Source organism: Hipposideros armiger, unplaced genomic scaffold, assembly GCF_001890085.2.
Source record: "Hipposideros armiger isolate ML-2016 unplaced genomic scaffold, ASM189008v1 scaffold_791, whole genome shotgun sequence".
NCBI lineage: Eukaryota > Metazoa > Chordata > Mammalia > Chiroptera > Hipposideridae > Hipposideros > Hipposideros armiger.
Window position 1 is genome coordinate 478,885 of NW_017732141.1, and position 20,832 is coordinate 499,716.

Genomic DNA, 20,832 nt, shown 5'->3' on the forward strand with positions numbered 1-20,832 from the left:
TCAAAGGAAACGAGTGTTTTATGAGTCAAACCAGTATAGGATCATTCATTCATTAACAGGTATGTTTGCTTTCATTAGGCAAAGAGGCAAGGTCAGCAGTTCTTAATATATGGATAATGTCATGTAAATGTTACCAAAAATATTTTCTTTCTAGTTTTTCATTGAATTTTTTAAGGTTTTATACCTCAGTGGTTTCCCTATTTAGTTTTCTGTTTACCAACCACAGAAATAAGGTAGATGGCAGAGGAAATCAAAGGCTGTATAATTAAAATTGTGTTCTATTAAAGCGATATTAGAATTTCAAATAGCATTATTGACATTAAAGGGGAAGTTCATGGTAGAATTGTTAGTTAACAAAACAAAAATGCATTTAAGAAAAATTTGGGCACAAAAATAGTATAAAGCCAAGTATAAGAATTAATTTAAGCATAGAGATTGAAACATGCAACTTTTTACATTTTATGGTTTTTCCTTTGGGAAGAAAATATGCATTTTTTTTAATCCCTGTTTTGTTGCCCTCACAAAATTGTAAGGTGAGAGTTCTAAGGTCAGTAGTGACTCTACTGCAGTGTATATTAAATCAATGTGTGTACTTTTGGTGAATGCTACAAGTCAACTACTGATAGTTCAAACGCTCTCTGTTTCTTTGATGTCTACAAAGATGATAACCAACTGTATGTATGTGCATGATGTGTCTTTCCGGATACACCCCCTTTTGACTTCAAGTCTGTTGGTAATTGGTACTTTTGCAATACGAGCATTTTCAACTACCTGAATCAAGACTTTCATAGCAATATCACTTACTGGTTCATGACAGCTAATGAAGTGGCAAAGCAGGGCTGATAAACTCCAGAGCCTATCAAGAGGGTTGAGTGTAGCTTTTTTTAGATTTTGATTTACTAAATGAGGTGGAAGTCATTAAGCTCATCAAACAAACTCAGCTGTGAACTTTTAAACTATTTCTTTTTAATATTTTTTAAGTAGAAGTGATTTATCCACTTTGAGTGTTTAGAAATGATAAAACAAGTTGTAGCTGGGAAAATGTAGAAATTGTTTCTCAAATTTGTTTTAATTCTACCAGTTTCTACCACTTTTTGAGTTTTATCAGTAGTGGCATTTAGCCTAATAATAAACACATATCTTTTAAAAAGAATTCCCATACAAGAAAATATACAATTAAAATTCATTTTTAAAATCTTGGAAATCTTATTAAAAAGATGTTTCCATTTAAGGATACAACAAAATACATAGCCTCAGATTTTAAAGCAAGATTTGTGAGATGGAAGTTCATACATCATTCTTTTCATAACAATTTACTAATTTGAAGAGAAAGTTAAAAATGATATCTATCATGTGTCTTCAAAGAAATAAACATTCCAATTTTAAAGATATAAATTATTTTCAATTATGTAATCCAAAGTTTACTAATAACAATATTGTTATAAAGAACTGACTGGCAGAGATGCTCCTTTAACTATTTACATGCAAAATCAACAGGTGTCAGGAAAATGAAAGAATTAAGAAATCAGTGACCTTAGATAATGTTTCATGTCTTGTTCTTTGCTCATGTTGAACTGCTCTGAGGGTTTCATTAGAACTTAATAGCAATAACACTTTCTCTTTCGTCATGTCTAGAGGTAAATTTTACCTGTTATTCTCTGCATTCAGAATAATGTGAGTCTCATTTTCAATATGTGCTGTGGCATCAGGGATTAAAAGGAAATCATATTTCACATTTATTACTTATTTTAACACTATTTTTGTGGTTATTTTGTGGTTTTGTAAAAGGGAAACTATCACTTTTTTTTGATGAAGCATAGAAGAAATTAGTAAATAAGTAAATAAGTGAAAAAGTTAATCAGAAATTGATATATGCTACTTTTCTTGCCCACTCTTTAAGAAGAGGTAAATCTGGTTCAGAATTAGATGTTTGTCCTTGTAGGAATCAACGTCTGTGTTTCCTGCACTGGTCTAAAGAATATTTAGTGTCTGCTGTCTTGTCCAGCCCAGAGATGTGCTTGATTTAATGGCGTCTGGGAAAGCAAGGATTGTCAACACACAAGCTAGATTTTTAGTGTCATCTTAGGGTATCACGGAGTTGTCCTTAAGGCTCTTAGATCACATCATACTTAACTTCAGTCCAAGAACACTTCTAAGCCTAACCCAATCTTGAATGTATTTATAGCAGATTGTGTTTGGAAAAGAAAATAGAACAATTTAAACTTGTCTCATTTTCTATATATGAGAAAATTGTTCAATTATTTTCTTCTGTATAAAATAAATTTTAGAACTAATATCATCAGATAATTTTTGCAAAAACAAATTATTTGAGAAAAGCAGAATATAGGAAGACTGAATTTTGCCCAAGTCACCTGTATAATAATTCCATCTACCCCCTTTATTTGTGCATGTCAAAAAATTTTAAAATGTCAATGAGTTGTTATCAACTGGATTCATTAGGACATCTGAATTCCCATACTTAATACATTTTGAAATATGTCCACTCCAAAATTAAACACATTATTAGGGGAAACTATTTACAGTGTGCCATCATAAATAGGATGTTATTGTCATTAAGATTAGAATATACCCAGGACACATTGTATGACTTTATCTAGAGATTCTTTGAGTTCATTGGTTAACCACACTCTCCTCTCTCATTCCCCTCACATCCTTCTGCAAGGAAATCTGATGCAAACAAAATCCTTTTATGGGTAAACCAGAAGCCTTCATAATCAAAATGTATCTATTCTGGTTAAAGGAGTAGGACATGCCGTATGAATGCCCTCTCTTCCCCCTCCTTCCCAGAAAAGGAGACATTAAAATAACCTCTTTGGTCAACAAACTCTAGTTCTTTAACTGACGAACGTAAAGTACATTTGTCTGTGGCACCTAGAAACTATGCAGTTTAGAGAATGAAAAGACTAGAAGTAGTAAGGACAGCAGGATAAGTTCTGAGTTATCTAACCTACATGTTACATTACTATTACATATTCATAAACATGTTAATTTTATCCCAATAATCAGAAATCCATTTGTTCATTCATTTCATAAAACATATAGTGCACACCTTCTGTCAGCCAAATCTAGGGCTGGGCAATTCCTACTCCCAGCCACACACACAGATTTGGTTATTTGTTTGACCCTCAAGAATGTCCATATGATCGCCTGGACTTTCCTTGTGACCTTCTGTCTGCATTCCAACTCTAAGAATTAAATAGATTATTCTGAAACAAAAAGGAATACCCATGGACGCTGAAAGAAATATGTTCTCTAGTATGTTTATACTTACATGTATCATTTTTTGTCAGCGAATAAGGAAGACTTCTTTCCTCCCATAAATATGTCATATGATAGAACAATACTGATGAAATACTCAGTTTCTTTCTTCTATAAAAGCTCATTTGCTTAGCATTAGAACAATTCAAATAAATCATTCTTAAACATTTAAGAGGAACTCTTATAGTTGGCGTAAGCACCAGATAGTGGGTGACTAAGTGGTTTGTAATTATTTAATTCTCCATATGTGAATATTTTCCACAGTTTTGTTACTGGGAAAATAAAGTATACAATTTGTAAATATCAGAAAACATTTGCTTTTTTATACTCATGTGGAATATAATAGTTATTTAAAGAACACACTGAAATATATGCTTGGTACATATAAATAATTGACCAAGACTTTGGGCAAAACGAGACTTTCAATTGTATTAATCAGATAAGCCACCTCTATTTTATTTTATTTTATTTTTAACTTTGCTAATGGTAATACAATGTTTACCACTCATAGACATTTAATGAACACTTGCTGGTGAGCTGACTGATTATAAAACCTGCCTGTAAAAGAGCCTTATAAATAATTGAGATATAAGACAATCAAAAACAAAGTTTCAATCTCTGGATTACAAGTCCATCACTTAAATCGCTAAATTAACCAATATGAATTGAAAAAGAAGGACCTATATGTTAATTCTAATTTTTTACTAATTATCTTGCACTGACATGAGTGATCAATTGCAATGCATATTTGTATTAATCATTTTGTCCACCTTAAAACTTTTAGTCACTTTATGTGATAATGGCATTTAAACTCATTGTTATTCTTCCATGAAGTAAAAATTAACATTATGCATTAGTTATTTTATAAATTGTTTGCAATTTTTTTTGAGCATATAGGAAACTTTTACATATCAGGAATCAGGCAGCAAAAATGAAAGGAAAAAATTAGTCACATTTTCCTAGAAATTTATTTAGAAAGAGCATTGAACTGAGAGTCAAGAGAACTGAATTTAAACCTGGCCTCTGCAACTGTTATAATAAAAGTCACTTACATTCTTTTGTAAATAGAAGTAATCAGACCTATAGTCTAAAGATCCTTCTAGATCACAAGTTCAATAATTAATTAATTATCTAGTTAACTATTTCCTTTACATATAATTAGACCCATATGTCACTGTGCCCATTTATATGTAGAACTAAAGCCGGTATGCTAATGCCCATGCGGATGAGCGACATGTGATTAATGTATGTGTTATTATCAAAGAGGGAGGGGCATCAGAGGAGGAAGTAAGATCTGCTCATTCTCAAGGTTTCTTGGGAGACATGGCACCTTGAAGCATGAGAACAGGGAAAATAAGAGGGGCCAGGCCAGGATGATAGAAGTATAAATTGGCTATTTCTGATAGAATTGTGGGAATTTATAGAAATAGGTAGCAAACAGGAACTTATAAAATAAAGTACTAAAGGAAGGTTTGGGACTGCAATTTTTATTAGATCTGACTAAGGTCATGGTGTTAGGTAAAAGTGCTGTTTGTTTTTTGTTTTTTAATAAAAGCATTACGTTTTTGAAATATGATCAGGTCACTGTATATGGTGATGTCTTAAAGAATATATTAAAGTTGAGAGAAATTAAAGATAGGGGACCAGTTAAACCAGTGCTATAAACTACAGTTTTTAGTACAGTTACTATAGTACTATTATATAAAGCAAATACTATTGATTTGCTTTTTATTCAAGGAATCTAAATACATTCTTCCCTTATTTAGTTTATAGTATTATTGCTATAGTTTATAGCAATAGTTTAATGGGTCTTCTCTCTTCAATTTCTCTCAAATAGTTTTACTATTGCTATTGCGATAGTTTTTGTGATTAATATTACTAGTTAAACAGAACGGTAAAAAACTTTATTCACGTGATTATCATATGTAAAATGATGACAACAGTGCTTAGCACATAGACTTTTAAAATTAGCTATTTTATTATAATTTTATAGCCATGTTGTAAATAATTTAGTGTTTAGGTTACATAATTTTATTAGTCATTTGAATGTACTGTGTAACTAAAAAAGCCACTGTATAATTTGACATACAATATATGGTGCTACATTTTCTTCTAGATATTTGTTATTCCATTTACTTTTTATAAGTTTTTGTTGCATTTTTAAAGCAAATAAAAGGGTTTTCAAATAATATTTGAGATACTTGCTCCTATGTTCCTGAATGAGGTATATGCTAGAAAAGGGTTCTAGGACCAGAATTATAAAAATAAGTAAAAACAGCATACTTTCATTCTAGAAAGGGAGCTAAAGAAATAAGGCAGTGATTAATCTACACTGGTACATGGCACTGTATTTCACAGAGTTAGGCATGATGCACAGTCCCTTAGGAGGTCGAAGTCACAGGAGAGGCTTGACATAGACCCTGAAGGTCAGTAGATTCACCTGAGCAGGTGAGGAAGGAAGATGGAGAGCATGGGGGAACAGAGAGCATTCTGAGCTTTGGTAACTGTAGATAGCATGCCACTGAGTTAACTGAAAATAATCCCCTGAGTGTGTGTTTATATAAATATATGTATCTGCATATCATTGTATATCCAGGGATGCACACATTTATACACTATTGGTCAATGAACAAAATAAGTGAGTGTGGAAAATATAAAGGGCTTAAATCACATAGACGTTGGAAATTTCTAGGCAGGTTTTAAAGTGGCAAGGGATGTAATAATACCTGTGTTCTTGATTTTAATCCATGCCTTGTTTGAATGAATTGCATTATTAAGAAGTTGATTTTGCTGTAGTTTCTTGAATGGGTGAAGGTTCTCTACATTTAAACCTTGCACATTTGCGAGTGTTGATACTGCCTCCCTTTCCTGAAAGGAAATCTTCTGGGTATAAATGTACCGTGTCACCTGTTTTCATCTGGGCATTTTCACAAATTCCTTTTTTGTTTCCTGAGAAATAACATTGCCTGATTACTTCCCTCCTATAGATGACCTGCTTTTTATTCAAGTAGTCCAAATACATTCTTCCTTTAATAGTAAGTTCTATAATTGATCCTTCTATAAATAAAATTAGAATTTCCTGGAAGGTGGTGACATTTCAGTCTGCACATGTAAGTCTATTTTTAGGTTATATTTCTTATAGGTTTCACTCCTATTATCTTCTCATGAATCAATATCATCTCTTTCAAACAAATTTTTTATTTTGTTACTTAATTTGGAACTTTGACAACCAGAATTAACTCTCTCTTCCTTAGGTCAATTCTTCTTTTCCTGTGCTCTTGAATTGCATTTTGATGAACTTCTTATCTCCTTCTGATAGTGAGGGAATGAATGTGAAGAATTTACTGTCTACAGTTGTTGTTTTGAGTTGGAAACAAGGTCCAAAATCTTTAATTTTCCTCTAGGAAAGTATATTCTTCATTCTTTCAAAGTTTTGTGATTGGTGTGATTCCCGGGAAACACCATCCAAAACAATCTGGTGTGGAGTATTCACACCTTCCACTCCTGCTGTCACAATAATTTATTACAGTTGTTTCCTTTAGTAAAAGGATAATATTTATAGTGTGTGTGTGTGTGTGTGTGTGTGTGTGTGTGTGTGTGTATGATTAAAATAGTACCCAGCATGTGGGTGTTAGTTTTGATGATGATGATCATGCCATCTTTGTGCTTCAGCTCTACTTCCACTCTTTATGGGCATTTTTCATTAATTTTATAGTCATATAGACTCCTTGAATTTGTTTCTGTAATAAAGCATTTGCAAATGCAAATTTTATGAAATGTAACCCTTTGATTACTAATTCTATCCTACTTGGAATATATGGATATATGCCAGATTTCAGCATTTTGTATCAGAATATTTCAGGCATAATTATATTGGATATATTCTCTTAATAATTTGTAACTTGATATTCCATTCATATAGTTTCCTCTCTTCATTTAATATGGATATTTTCCTCCATTTTCTTGCCTCTTTTTCTTTCTTTTCTTTTCTTTCTTTCTTTCTTTCTTTCTTTCTTTCTTTCTTTCTTTCTTTCTTTCTTTCTTTCTTTCCTCCCTTTTTATTATGGGATTCAAGGGAAGGGGAATAGAGTAAAAGTGACTTTTCTCTCAAATTTACCAGAAGAGAGTCATGTTTATTTTTTAGAAAGATTATTCTGGAGGCAGTGCATAACATTGTTTATTGATGTAGAGCTAGAGAGGAAGTTCTGTTAGAAGATAATTATAATAATCAAGGGAAGAAATTATGAGGAATTGAACTATGACAGTGATAGTGAGTATGTAAGCAAAAACAAATATAGAATAAATTGTTACAGTGTAAAACAAAACTAAGTGATGGATTGAATCTGTGGATAATGAAGAGGCTCTGGTTTGTATGATTCTTTGGATGAGTGATACTTGCAACCAGTTTTAAAACATACAGAAAGGTGATGATGTCAGTAACGGTAAAAAAGAAAAGGGAGTGAGTTCTGTTCAAGTCATGCAGACTCAGATATTTGTTCAATATCTAAATACAGGCTTCTAGTAAGTCTTTGGACTTTGGAGGGAAATCTGTCTTGGAAGATACACATTTAAGACATGTCAAAATACTGTTAGTAATGAAAGCCGTAGTTGCAGATAAGATTACTCACAGAATTGTTATTGTGTAAAAAGACCAAATACAGGGCAAATAGAATAATATAAATATTTAAGAGACTCCTAAGTAAGGCAAGTTTTGTGATAGCGAGAGGTAACCAAACTTCTCAACAACCAGTTCTTTGTATACCCCAAAATGTATTCTGACAGTTCTCACATGCTTCTCAACAATCAGTTCTTAGTATTCTCAAAAATTCTACCCTTTTAGAAGTAGTACAGGGTAAGATATGAAGAGCCTGGCCTCTGGTGTCAAAGGGAAGTGGATATCTTCACTCTGCATCACATCAGCTCCATGACCTAGGATATTTCCAATGTCTGAGACAATTTCCTCATGAGATAAAGTGGGAATGAGAATTTCCACCTCACAATGTTATTGTGAAGCTTAAATAAATATACTTATAAACATTCATCAGTTTTTGGCACATAGTAGACACTTACAATGTCTGTCTCTTGTATTTTCCCTTATTTTTATCTCCTGGTCTTTATTCATGTCCTCTGCATGGAATGCTCAACCACACCTATTTCTGCTGGTGAAAATCCTATACATTTTTTTTAGTTAAAGTTTATTGGGGTGACAATGGTTAGTAAAGTTGCATCAATTTAAGGTGTAAAATTCTGTAATACATCATCTGTATATCACATGGTGTGTTCATCACCCAGAGTCAGTTCTCTTTCCGTCACCATATATCTGACCCCTTTTACCCTCATTTACCACCCCACCCCCCCTTACCATCTGGTAACCACTAAACTATTGTCTGGGTCTATGAGTTTTGTTTCATTTGTTTTTCTTGTTCCTTTGTTGTTTCCAGTTTTATATCCCACATATCAGTGAAATCATATGGTTCTTGACTTTTTCTTTCTGACTTATTTCACTTAGCATTATAATCTCAAGATCCATCCATACATTTTTTAAAGCCAAGTTTAATCACCAACCCCTTTCTCCAAGGATTATTCACTTCTCCTTGTGGCACTAACTGTTCCTTCCTGGTAGCTTCCTCAGCTCTTATTAATCTCTTTGTTGTGTTGTTCATTTAGTTTTTGCTTCTCTAATGGCATTCATATAACTTTCCATCAAGGTTTTAATAATGCTTTACACTCCGCAAGTATCTTAGCCCATGCCTATGTGTTACACATGACAAAGATGGGATATGTGTTTGTTGACTTAGTATTTGAATGACTCCATTACGTAGTAAAAATATGAATCATCAGGTTGGATTGTAAACACGTATTTTTCACATTATAACAAAGTGGAGCATAGATTAATATCAAAGATAGGCCTGCTCTTGATGTTTTACAAGTGTATTGAAGGGGAAATGCATTATCTCTCTTTGGCAGTGTAGCTCAGGGCACTTGTGTATTGAGTGGGGTCTGGAAGCGTGGAAGTTGGGCTTAGGCTGGGAATGGATCTTTACTTGTCCAAAGCTGGATTTGGGGCACCTTGTACCTTGACCAGGAAGGCTGTCCAAGTCAAAAAGCTGATTATTCACAAATGAGAAGCATCTGGCAGAGGAGTGTCCTGGCAGACATTCAGTGTGATGGAGACATTAGAAATCAGACCATCAGCAAATGCTAAGAAATAAGTTGAAAGAAAAACTTGGAGAAATGTTCTAGGCAACGGTGGTGGGGCTGTATTTAATAGAGTTTTGTTGCTTTTGGCACATGTTGGAAAAAATAGTTAAAAGTTAACTTCAAACTAGGATGTGTAAACTTGATGCACATTTTGCGTGTTACTGCTATTGAATTTAGGAGATAGATTTTTCTCAATATATTCCAAAAACACTTACCAAATTGTAAATTGAGAGAGTATGCTCAGCATCACCAAATAAATAAAAGCATATAGACACCCATAATGTTGACTCTACCTATGCCATGATCACCGATGACCAAGATGCACTGGCCAGAAATTCTAGGAGTTCATCATTCACACAGTTTACCTTAGAGCAGTACGTCCTAAACATAAGTCTGAGGAAAGGAACTTCCCTTCTGGGTAACAAGTCCTTGGTGAAATAAAAATAAAGTCAGAAAAATACGGTGAATTTTTCCACAACATAAATATATTAATCTCTAAAGATAAGTATTTTGTGTGTGTGTGTGTGTTTGTCCTTTCTGACCTTTTTGTTAGTTAAATGGCATGCCTTCTCCTTTTTGTATGAAGTGATAATGATAGCAAATAGTACTTGTTTTTGGTGATTTGTTTTTATAATCAATAAAAAGTTGCCAAATTTTATTTCAGCCTAATTTTACTTTTGGAAATATATTTTGGTGCATGATGTTTTAAAAAATAATCTAGCAAGCGCTAAAATATAGGATCTAAAATTTTGGACATTGATGAAACAGCCTTTGACTACATTAAATGGGATCTTTAAGTGTTCTTTGAAAAATACAAAGTTCAAGTAATGGAAAAAGGACATAAACCCAAAGCCATCAATGAATGCAGGCAATGCGTTTGAGTCCAGCAATTGGTAGGGTCCTATTACTTTTCATGCTATAAAACTTGAGAGAGAGAGGAAGGGAGGGAGAGAGGGAGGGAGGAAGGAAATAGAGAGAAAGAAATATAATGAAAGTCAGAAATATAAAGAACGGGGTGGCTGTACTTTGAGTTTGAAGGTCAAGCATACAGGAGTTTTCCATCCTATAAAAAGTCTGGTTCTAGGCAGTCTTGCATTCTAGAAATCAGTGTTCATTTCATTGCCTTTTAAGAATGTGATTACATTACATTGTAATGTAATGTGTAATCATCTATATAAATATGTTTTTATCCTGAAGATAATCATAACACTATAGGAACCATACAACTAAATTATGTGGAGGTGGATAGTCACGTATGGTTTTTATGTAAATTTTTCCATCTTTTCTTTTCATGTATTAAAATAAATACATAAGAACATTAGTTTATACAATAACTTTTGATATTTTTAATTTTATTAAATTTATTGGGTGACATTGGTTCATAAAATTATATAGGATTCAACTATACATTTCTATAACACATTATCTGTATGTTGAATTGTGTGTTCACCACCCAAAGTCAAAATATCTCAAATAATGTACTGGTAATGAGTGCTCACAATGTATTTTTCTGTTTTCTTTATTCAAATAAAGCTTCTTGAGGTCATGATGAATGCAGGGGAAACAGACAAATCTGAAAATGTAAGGAGAATGAAAACTAGAATCAACTAATTAGAAAAGATCATGGTTCTTCTCCCATGATTATTTGGTAGGATATTCTGATTAAAGAACACACCAATTATAATTACTTTTCTTCTTTTGCTGTATGTTATTAGATTGAAAGGAAGTCTGTCAAGTGGACTTTATATGTAAGTGTCTTGAATTTCATAAGACTATTTTTTGGCACTACATCACAAGAGAGTGCAATCTATTCACAATTGACCACACTGCTGCTTAAAATTAGGTGAAGTGATGTTTCCTTTCAGAGCATCTGTATACTCAAGCTTACTGTCTACATTATCTTATATCACAATGACAGTGGTGATAATAATTAATGCTGATTGAGCACAAACTATTTGCTTTCCTATGTGATCAGTATATCTTCTATTTTGTCTTTACACAAATCATAGAAACACTAAATCATTTGGTGGATCTGGAGTAAACAGGATGCTTGTTTAATCACATTTCAATTTTAAGAATACATAGTTCATTAAAGACAGCTTTCTGAAATGGCACTTTTGATTATAATCTTGCATTTACTTCTCTTTATGGTTGACATGGCATGTAGAAATTGAAGTAATGTCTCAAGCAGAGAAAAGCTGAATTACACTCAAAATGAATTAGTGCCTTTACATGCTTTGGTCTACAAGGGTTCATCATAGTCCAGTTGATTCTATAGAAATTTAGGTTGTTCTTTAAATAACACGTGCTGTTGTTTCACTGATTATGAACATAGGCAAGATGTGAAAAGGTAGTGGAATATTAAACATCGCACATTACTGAATATTTATTTTAGTTTCCATGCCAGTCTATGTCATGGTAATATTTACATAATAGACACTGAAAAAAAAACACCTAAACTCGTGAAGGACTAGAATCAAATTGAAGTTACTTAATGTTGATTTCAGCTGAATGTGTCTACATATAGGAAAAAAAATCATAAATCTCAATAAAGGAAAAAAAATTGAAAGAATATGAACTCTAGATGTAGAGAAAAGGTCTCTGATTTTAAACTATGTATTTTGCCCTGAAAGGTGGTGCGATAACCTAAACAATCCAGAATTTGCTATGGCTCACTGCCATGAGGGTTTCAAAAAGACTTTCTCTCAGTTTTAAAGCAATGTAAAGAGTCCCCGAGAGAGAGGAACTTCTAAAGAAATTGGAATGATGAGGCAAAGTTAAGTACATTTGAAAGCAATGGAAAACAGCTGCTAACCCATACTCTAGGAAAATATTACCTTCTTTTTTTTAGTGACATGATCCAGCCGTAACATTTTTTTTTTAAGTGCAGTTTGTTTCCAGAGTGATTTCAACAAAAACCAACTAAAGACTTCTTTAAGTTGTCTGTACCTTGGAACCAATAATTCTCCCTGAACTACTTTACTGAATTCAACCTATTTTTTATTAGATTAATATTTTCATTGTTTAGAATTATAATATAGAAAATCATATTTGTTATTTATAATTCAGGAAACAGAAACTGGTGAACAAAAAATAATATTTCCCTGTTCTTAAAATGACTATGATATTTAATATTAATGTAAATCAAAGAGCATATTTCTCCTATTTTATCCATTCATCTAAATTATCGATGCATTAACAAGTTAGCACACTTGGTAAGGTAGGTAGAAAAGTAGTTTTTCTTTTTATTCTGCTCCATCTGGATCTTAATTACCTAATTCTGGTTAAGGAGATTGAAAATACTAATATTAAATCTCTACTTACAGAAATAGGTAATTCTTTAGTTGAGTGCTTACACTGCCAATTATCATTCTAGGTATTTTAGATGAATTATTTAATTTCACCTTCACAATAACTCTTGGAAGATATATTATTGACCCCATCTTCAAAAACTGAGGCCGGTAATGTAAGGAACTCATTCTAGTTTGCACACCTAGTAAGTAAGTACTGTGGTGATACTAGTGTGCTTACCTATATAACTGGATGACTGTTTTATAGCTGTGGTATCTGTCTTCCTATAACTTCTTCCACTTGATGTGTAGCACTCCCTTATGTAGTTCCCATGCATTTTTAATTAAAAATTTTTAATGTCTTTTAGATGATCTTTCCATTGATTATTATCTGTATGCAATTGTCTTGGTTTAGACTCAGCTGGATTTTTTTTTTTTTTTAGTTTGCCTACCTACCTATACTTTGGTCTCCTTGTTAATAGAGTAGAATTATAGAGTTTATTTTGGAAGGAAAAGTAGGGGGCACATAGTCTATTTGATGAACAGCTCTCTTTAAACAGCCATTCAGCCAATACATGAGCATGATGCAGTGATACAGCTCCTGCGTCTGATAGTAGCCCTTTTCATCCTCACACAGCTCAGAGCACCTGAAATTCCAGCTTTGTATTGGCTCTCTGTAGGAATGACTCTTTACAATCATTTGGACACTGGTGAGAGAAATGACATTTACATCCAGATGTTATGTAAAAGATTCTCTCTTCTTTTTCTCTGGAGACTAATAGCTCTTATTTCAGATATGACTCACATAAATGAAACTCTTTCCCTTGATCTATTTCTCCCTTCCCTTCCTTCCTTCCTTCTCTTCTTTCCCGTTGTTTTCTTTTGGTGGGGGTGGGATGAAATAGTATTGTACTGTTTCTCATGAAGAAATCTGAAGAGCACCTTTTAACAGTTTGTTAACAATTCTTGTAATTTCATGTAGAAGATGGATACATTGATAGATGGAGAGATGGCTAGATAGACACAAAGATAGATACATAGATGCATAGACATTGAATTTAATATTATTGGCCTGGAAATATGGAAAAGAAACCATGTGAGTTAAGGATGATTTCCTGATATGAGCTAATTCTAGTAGATAAGTCACTTATATGAGTGAGTGTAATAATTGACAGTGTGATATAAGTTGTAAGAGTAACTGAAGCAAAATATTACAAAGAAATTACTTCTATGAGAATTTCTTAGAGGTTGCATTTTGAACTAGCTTGTAAGAGTGGATACTATTTTGTCAAGGTGCTATATAGCTGTAGAGGTCAAGAACAATGTCAGCAATGGCTAAAAAGTGGACGACTACAGAGAGTGTTTTCCTGCAGGATAGAGGACATGAGGAAGAGGACTGGGGTGGAGTCTAAACGCAGATGGTGGTCACCTGACCATTCCTGCCAAGTTAAAGTATTTGAATTTTGTCCTCTATTGAAATATATATTTCGGTAAGTTGGAGAAGGCAGTAGGAAAAATAGAAAAATCAAGGCAATTCATCAAATGGCTAATGTCCTGGAGACAGAGGGGGGAGTCACATTGCCGCTTCCTGTCCTTGGAAGACACATTCTCCATTTTATGGATGAAAGGGTTCTACTATGTGTGCACTGGAAAAATCTGATTCATTGATTCAGGACACTGGAGAATGTCTATCCCTGTGGTGGTTGGGATACACAGACACACACACACACACACACACACGGGTGCCAAAAAATGTATACACATTTTAGGAAAGGAAAAAAAAACTATTAAAATTGTAATACTCAATATATACCAAAAACAAAAGATGAAAACAAGTCATGTTTGACTTCTGCAATTACAAGAGGTGTTCAAAGTGGTTACCATCAGCATAATGTTAATACAATTTTTTCCTTTCTTAAAATGTGTATATATTTTTCTTGTCACATCTAGTATATATATATATATTTCGATTGAAGTAGATATTTAAAGAAAACCTCTTTGGTGATTATCAACAATTACCTTTCTCTGCAAAAGTGGACTTACAGTTAATGTTATTTTTATCTGAAAATATTTTTCTCACTTAAGGCATACGTCTAAAACTTCAGTATTTGCCCATTCACAGCAAAAGCCATTTGGAGAGCAATAACGAACTGAAAAATTGAGGTCAAATAGTAAAATTAATTCATGTTTTTATAAAAGCCTAACTCAACTTCTTTATATATGTCAGTTATAAAATATTACAAATAATTTAAATGATGGAGTAGATTTAATGGTCAAAAAGATATAGTGAAATGCTACATGCAACAAAAAGAGTCTTCAAACAACCTAGAATGTTAAACAATGTTTCCCACATTATCTCTGCTCGGTTGGCCCCTGTACTTATCTTTCTAGCTAATGATTTGGAGCAAATGAAGCTACTTAATCAAGTCTTTGTAAAATTACAGACATTTTATATGCAATGCTTACCATTGTAATTCATCACTAAATGCAAATATATTCCACTAGACCAGTTGTGTGGACAAGGCTTTCTCTCCCTTTCTTCTGTAGGAGTGTGTGGTCTTAAGAAAGATATGAGCAAACCAGTAACTCCCACTTCAATGAAATGTAAAAAAAGAAAAAAAAATGGCTCCTGTATATTTCTTAGTACCATGAAGAGAAACTACTGATTGGTAACTATAGCAGGCAGTAGACCAATCTCCATGTACCATTAGTATGTGCTCATGTAGAATCTCAGATTAACACCAAATGTCTTGCTTTGTTACCTTGCAGAAATGTTGGAATCCAACAATGTTATCACTTTCAATGGCTTGGCCAACAGCTCCAGTTATCATACCTTCCTTTTGGATGAGGAACGGAGCAGGCTGTATGTTGGAGCAAAGGATCACATATTTTCATTCAACCTGGTTAATATCAAGGATTTTCAAAAGGTATCTTTATTCTAATATATGCACTGTAGTTCTTTTGAAACATCTCAAGTTATATAGGATTTTCTAGCTATATAACAATGTGACAACTGAAACATTTTTTAAATTAATACTGTATATTTTCAGATGCAAATAAAAGTAATGTATTGATTTGACTATCACAAATCAATGGATTCAACATACCATAAAATTCTTCAAGGAAGAAACCATAGTATTTTCAATGATTGTATAAGCAATACTAACTTCAGCTTATCCTTCCAATAGTTATATCATTTTTCCTGCATAAAAGTAAAAACCTGAACCATTATAAAAATATATCATAATTGATTTCATGCCCTATGTGTGTATATATCTATGTATATACTATATGTGTTACATATACCTATATATAAATGTGTATATCTCTCCATATTTCCAGCAAATGCAGAGTTCATCAATCATTATACACATGCTTAACCTGGTATGTCAAATGTGTAAATACAGTTTATTGGAAAACAGACACTCAGTCATTTACATATTATCCGCTTTTATTCTACAATGGCAGAATTGAGTACTTGTGATAGAGATCACCTGGCTCACAAAGCCTAAAATATTTATGATCTGGACTTTTAAACAAAAAGTTTGCCAAACCCTAATCTGGAAGATAAATTTTCAGTGTCAGGTTTTGCAAATGCGGCCATTTAGATTCTAGCAGTCTAGCAGTTTTATCCTTATTCTTTATCGTGTTTCTGGCCTATTTAATTAATAAGCTATACAGTTTGGAAAACACGAATGGATTGACATATTTGTGAAAAGTGTGCTACTGACTCTATATGCTGTAATCTAAGTCAACCATTTTTTCAGTCAATTTTTCTAGTCTGAATTCTCTGAGGAACAAAGATCTTTTATTATTATTATTATTAGTAGTAGTAGTAGTAGTAATAGTAGTAGTAGTTTCAGGTATACAGAACAATGCAATAGTTATCCTTTTCACCCCTCACAAAGTAACAACCCCCCTCCCCCCATCCAATGTCCTCTTACCCCTGATATCATACTTATCTATTACAATTCCATTGGCTCCATTCCCACACTCTACTCCACATCCTGTGACTATATGTGTATATAATTGTAGTTGACATACAATATTATTCAACATGATCTTTATGCAAGAACATTTACAAAAGCGCCAGTATTACATGATTTTTAGAGTACACACACTTCAGTATTTATGTATGTTAGTTTCACTTCTTAAGACTTAGGGTTTTAAAGTAGTGTACCTCAAATTCTTATAAACTGTAACAGATTGGACAAAATGAAGAGAATTCATCCTTTACAAAATAAATGAAAATCTAAGATAATTAAGAAAAAAATTGATATTTTAATAATGGTATATTATGCTGGTCCAAATTTTGACTGTTTAAAATATGATTTTTATCATTTTGTAAAATTCATATATATGACTGTAAATATTTATATATATATATCTATATATCTATAGATAAGCAATATATGAGCACATGTCACTTCAGAATATATATTTAATGCATTTAATATTTTTCTCTGAATAAACATTCTTAATTTGGTTATATATTCAATTCGTTCTAAAATTGAAAATAATTAAATAATCACATAATACAATTTTATAGATGAGAAAAATTCTAGAGTCATTTGTATGTCCTGGATATATCACTGTATCTTCTACCAACTACACTTGTAATAAATATATACTGAATAATTAATTAAAATTAGGTGACTTGCCCAATGTCATGGTGTTCTTATTATAGCTCCTGCTTTTGAGTTTAAAATCATTATTCTAATAATAGAAGGCATATTTCTAATTTTTAAACATCCCAATTCAACCATATTATTTAATTTTAATTATACCACACCTTTATAAGAGTAAATGCAATTTACTTAAAGATTTACATTTGTTGGTATATATTTGTCTATTAATGCTCTTTTTAACCTATGTATAGTGTTATTAAACTTTTTCATAAGCATTTAATATTGTGATAAACTCTATAGGGGGTACTATAGTGTGTCATAATTCTTGAGGAATTTACCAAATATTTAAGATACATGAACATAAAGGCAAATCCTCGGCCAATTCTTGTTAGATCCAAAACACATTCTCAGGCTTGGAAGGACTATGGAAAGATTCTTGGCCTTGATAAAAGGGTACAATCACTTTAAAGCATAAATGCTTAGTAAATAATTAAGTGGGGCTGCCGTGTGTAGAACCATAGAAGCATAAAGAAGGGAAAGTATAAAATAGATCATGAAGCACGTTGAATATAAGGATAATAAATTTAGGCATTGTTAGCTAACTGAGAAATTTTTGAGCAAAGAAGAGAAAATATCAATAGGTTAATAAATCTAATCAAAAAGTTAGGAATTACTCTTCGTAGAAATGAATAATGGATACTGTTGGAGAAAACACACACACACACACACACACACACACATATGTTCATTCCACTGATTTATAATTATCCTCATTAAATTGCCTTCCGAAAGAGCATTTTCTATGTCAAAATTTATTTTACTCATGCCAGATTTTTAAGTTAAACATATATACTATATGTTTTATCCTGGATCTCTAGAAAATTGAAAGTACACACACCCCTCTAAGTATGAGAGAATTTAGCATGAATGTTATCAAAATTAGATTATTTTAATATTTCACATAAGAAAGAAATTACAAACTGAGGCCCATACTGTCTCAATACAATAATCATGATGTAGGAAACTATGAAAAAACAACCTGTAATACTCCATTGTATAAATGAACCACAATTTCTTAATTTAGTCATCTACCAATGGCATTCTGGTTGCTTCCATGTCTTGGCTATTGTGAATAGCGCTGCAATAAACATAGGGGTGCATATATTTTTTCATATTAGCATTTTGGGTTTCTCTGGATAGATACCTTGGCCATAAAGAAGAATGAAATCTTACTGTTTGCAATGATATGGATGGACCTAGAGAACATTATGCTAAGTGAAATAAATCAGACGGAGAAAGACAAATACCATATGATCTTGTTTATGAGTGGAATCTAAAAAACAGAATAAATAAGCAAACTAAGCAGAAAAAAAACAAACTGTCTTTTTAAATTAAATAATTGTTTTAATTATCTGTGATTTTTGTACAATCTAGCTGGAAAGCTGAATAATTTTAGCTCTGGCTATATATTAGTATTGTTGTGTCTCAGAGAAAACTTATATTTGACCCTCTTCCTTTGTAAACTTAAATAAGAACAAATCATTTGGCCATTCCATAGCCATTGTAACAATAGGGCTGTGGAATCTGTGGAAATAGTAATGAGGATTCAGGGCAATGATAACTGTAAGGACATGCATTTACTATTCTTGGATGTTTTTCACTATGTGACTACTTTGTAAAAAATGTGGAACAAGTCAAATAACAGTTTTAATTTATATACACAGGCATACATGAAAGGAAAGCACATGAAAAGAAAGAAATACATAAATTTGGAGCTTCAAACAGTAAAAATGATGCCTATCCAAAAATTATTAGGACTTTTATAATTGTGACATGGACCTGGAATGCATTTGCTATGTCATCATAGGTTATTTCAATATGTCCTAAATTCTTGTTTATAAATGTGTTGTATTTTGCTTTTTAATTCCGTAGATTGAATATCACAAACTTTGTCCAAGTTTATGGCCATTTTTGCTGAATTATCTAGATATTCCCAAATGAACAATAATCAATCATTTTGAGACCAAAAGCTTTTTAGCAGGCGGGAATGATTAACTGCCACCATCTCTGGATATTTCTTTTACATATAACATTTTTTTTTCTGAAATTAAGTAATGTTACTAAAAAAGAAAAATAAATTTTTAAAAAATTGTTCTGCCCCAGTACGGATAAGACTCATTGGAATTGTTGAGGGAAACTGTAAACTTTTATATTAAAATTTAGATGAGGGTATATGCATTAATATTATTGAAGGGAAATGTACCCACAATCCTCTAAGCCACAAGTAACACCTTGGTTTATCTTCTACTGTCACTGTGTTGATACAACATCAGAACCTTTGGAGGGATGAAGGCCAAATATTAGGAATGAAAATACAAACAATATTTCTCAATTAATCTGTTTTGCCTACTGTAGAGAGAGTGATTTTTTTTGAGTTATCGATTTGCTTCTTCATTTCTTCCTTTATCTCCAGAAAGTGAAATAAAGCTACTCCTATCTATTTTTCCTGTAGAAAAACAAAAGATTCCTTCCTAAAATGGGTTTTTCTAACCTTTCAGTTGCTCATTCTAGCATGTAGTGCTGAGATTTGGATGAAAGAAATGGATCCAGAGCACCCAAGGTTAAGATTTCAAAATCACTATAGTACAATAAAGACTGATCCATTTAGAAGGATGTAAGACATAGGCTGTGCCTACTTATACCCCTCTTCAGTAGATTCTCACATCCTCCCAAGATGACCTCCCTCTCCCAATCTGCCTTACATTTCTTTCCACTGCACGCTGCTTACTTAGATCTACAGGCATACCTCAGCGGTATTGCGGGATTGGCTCCAGACCTCTATAATAAAGCTACGATTGCAATAAAGCAAGTCAAAATCACTTTACCGGTGGAAGGTCTTGCCCTCAATTTGTACAAAACGCAACACCTGTGAAGCATAATGAAGTGAAGCTCAAGAAAACAAGACTACATGCATTTCAGTGTTGCTTAGCTTTCATCTACAGCAAAGCCTCATGGGTACATGGAGAGTGAATGATGTAAGTTTGTACCAATTAACTGATGACACTGCATAGTTTAAACTGAAAGGCTCCTTCCACCATAATACTTTATGAAACTTTCTGTATCTCAGGTGCCCCAAATAGGTGTAACAGATTATAATGTTTGATGTAGTAATAACAGAACTTAATTGGCATAAAACAATATTTCTTCTCTGCCCTTAGATTGTGTGGCCAGTGTCTTACACCAGAAGGGACGAATGCAAGTGGGCTGGGAAAGATATTCTGGTAAGTGTCAATCTATTAAATTGTTTTAGAAATTGCATGAAGTAATTGATTACTCTGCCGTTATGTTTGTTGTGTTATATTAGACACTGTGCTTCACTTGTGGACTTAATCACTCTTTAAAAACAAAATTGTATTTAATTTTGGATATTGACA

At 32.6% G+C, this 20,832-nt stretch overlaps 1 protein-coding gene across 1 annotated transcript in view; it reads left to right on the forward strand.

Moving 5' to 3' along the window:
- Window positions 1-20,832, forward strand: part of SEMA3A (semaphorin 3A) — a 230,123-nt gene that overhangs the window by 64,204 nt on the left and 145,087 nt on the right. Inside the window, exons 2-3 of the mRNA XM_019628456.1 lie at window positions 15,540-15,697; window positions 20,617-20,679. Coding sequence (XP_019484001.1) covers window positions 15,540-15,697; window positions 20,617-20,679 — 221 coding nt within the window. The remainder of the gene's footprint in view (window positions 1-15,539; window positions 15,698-20,616; window positions 20,680-20,832) is intronic.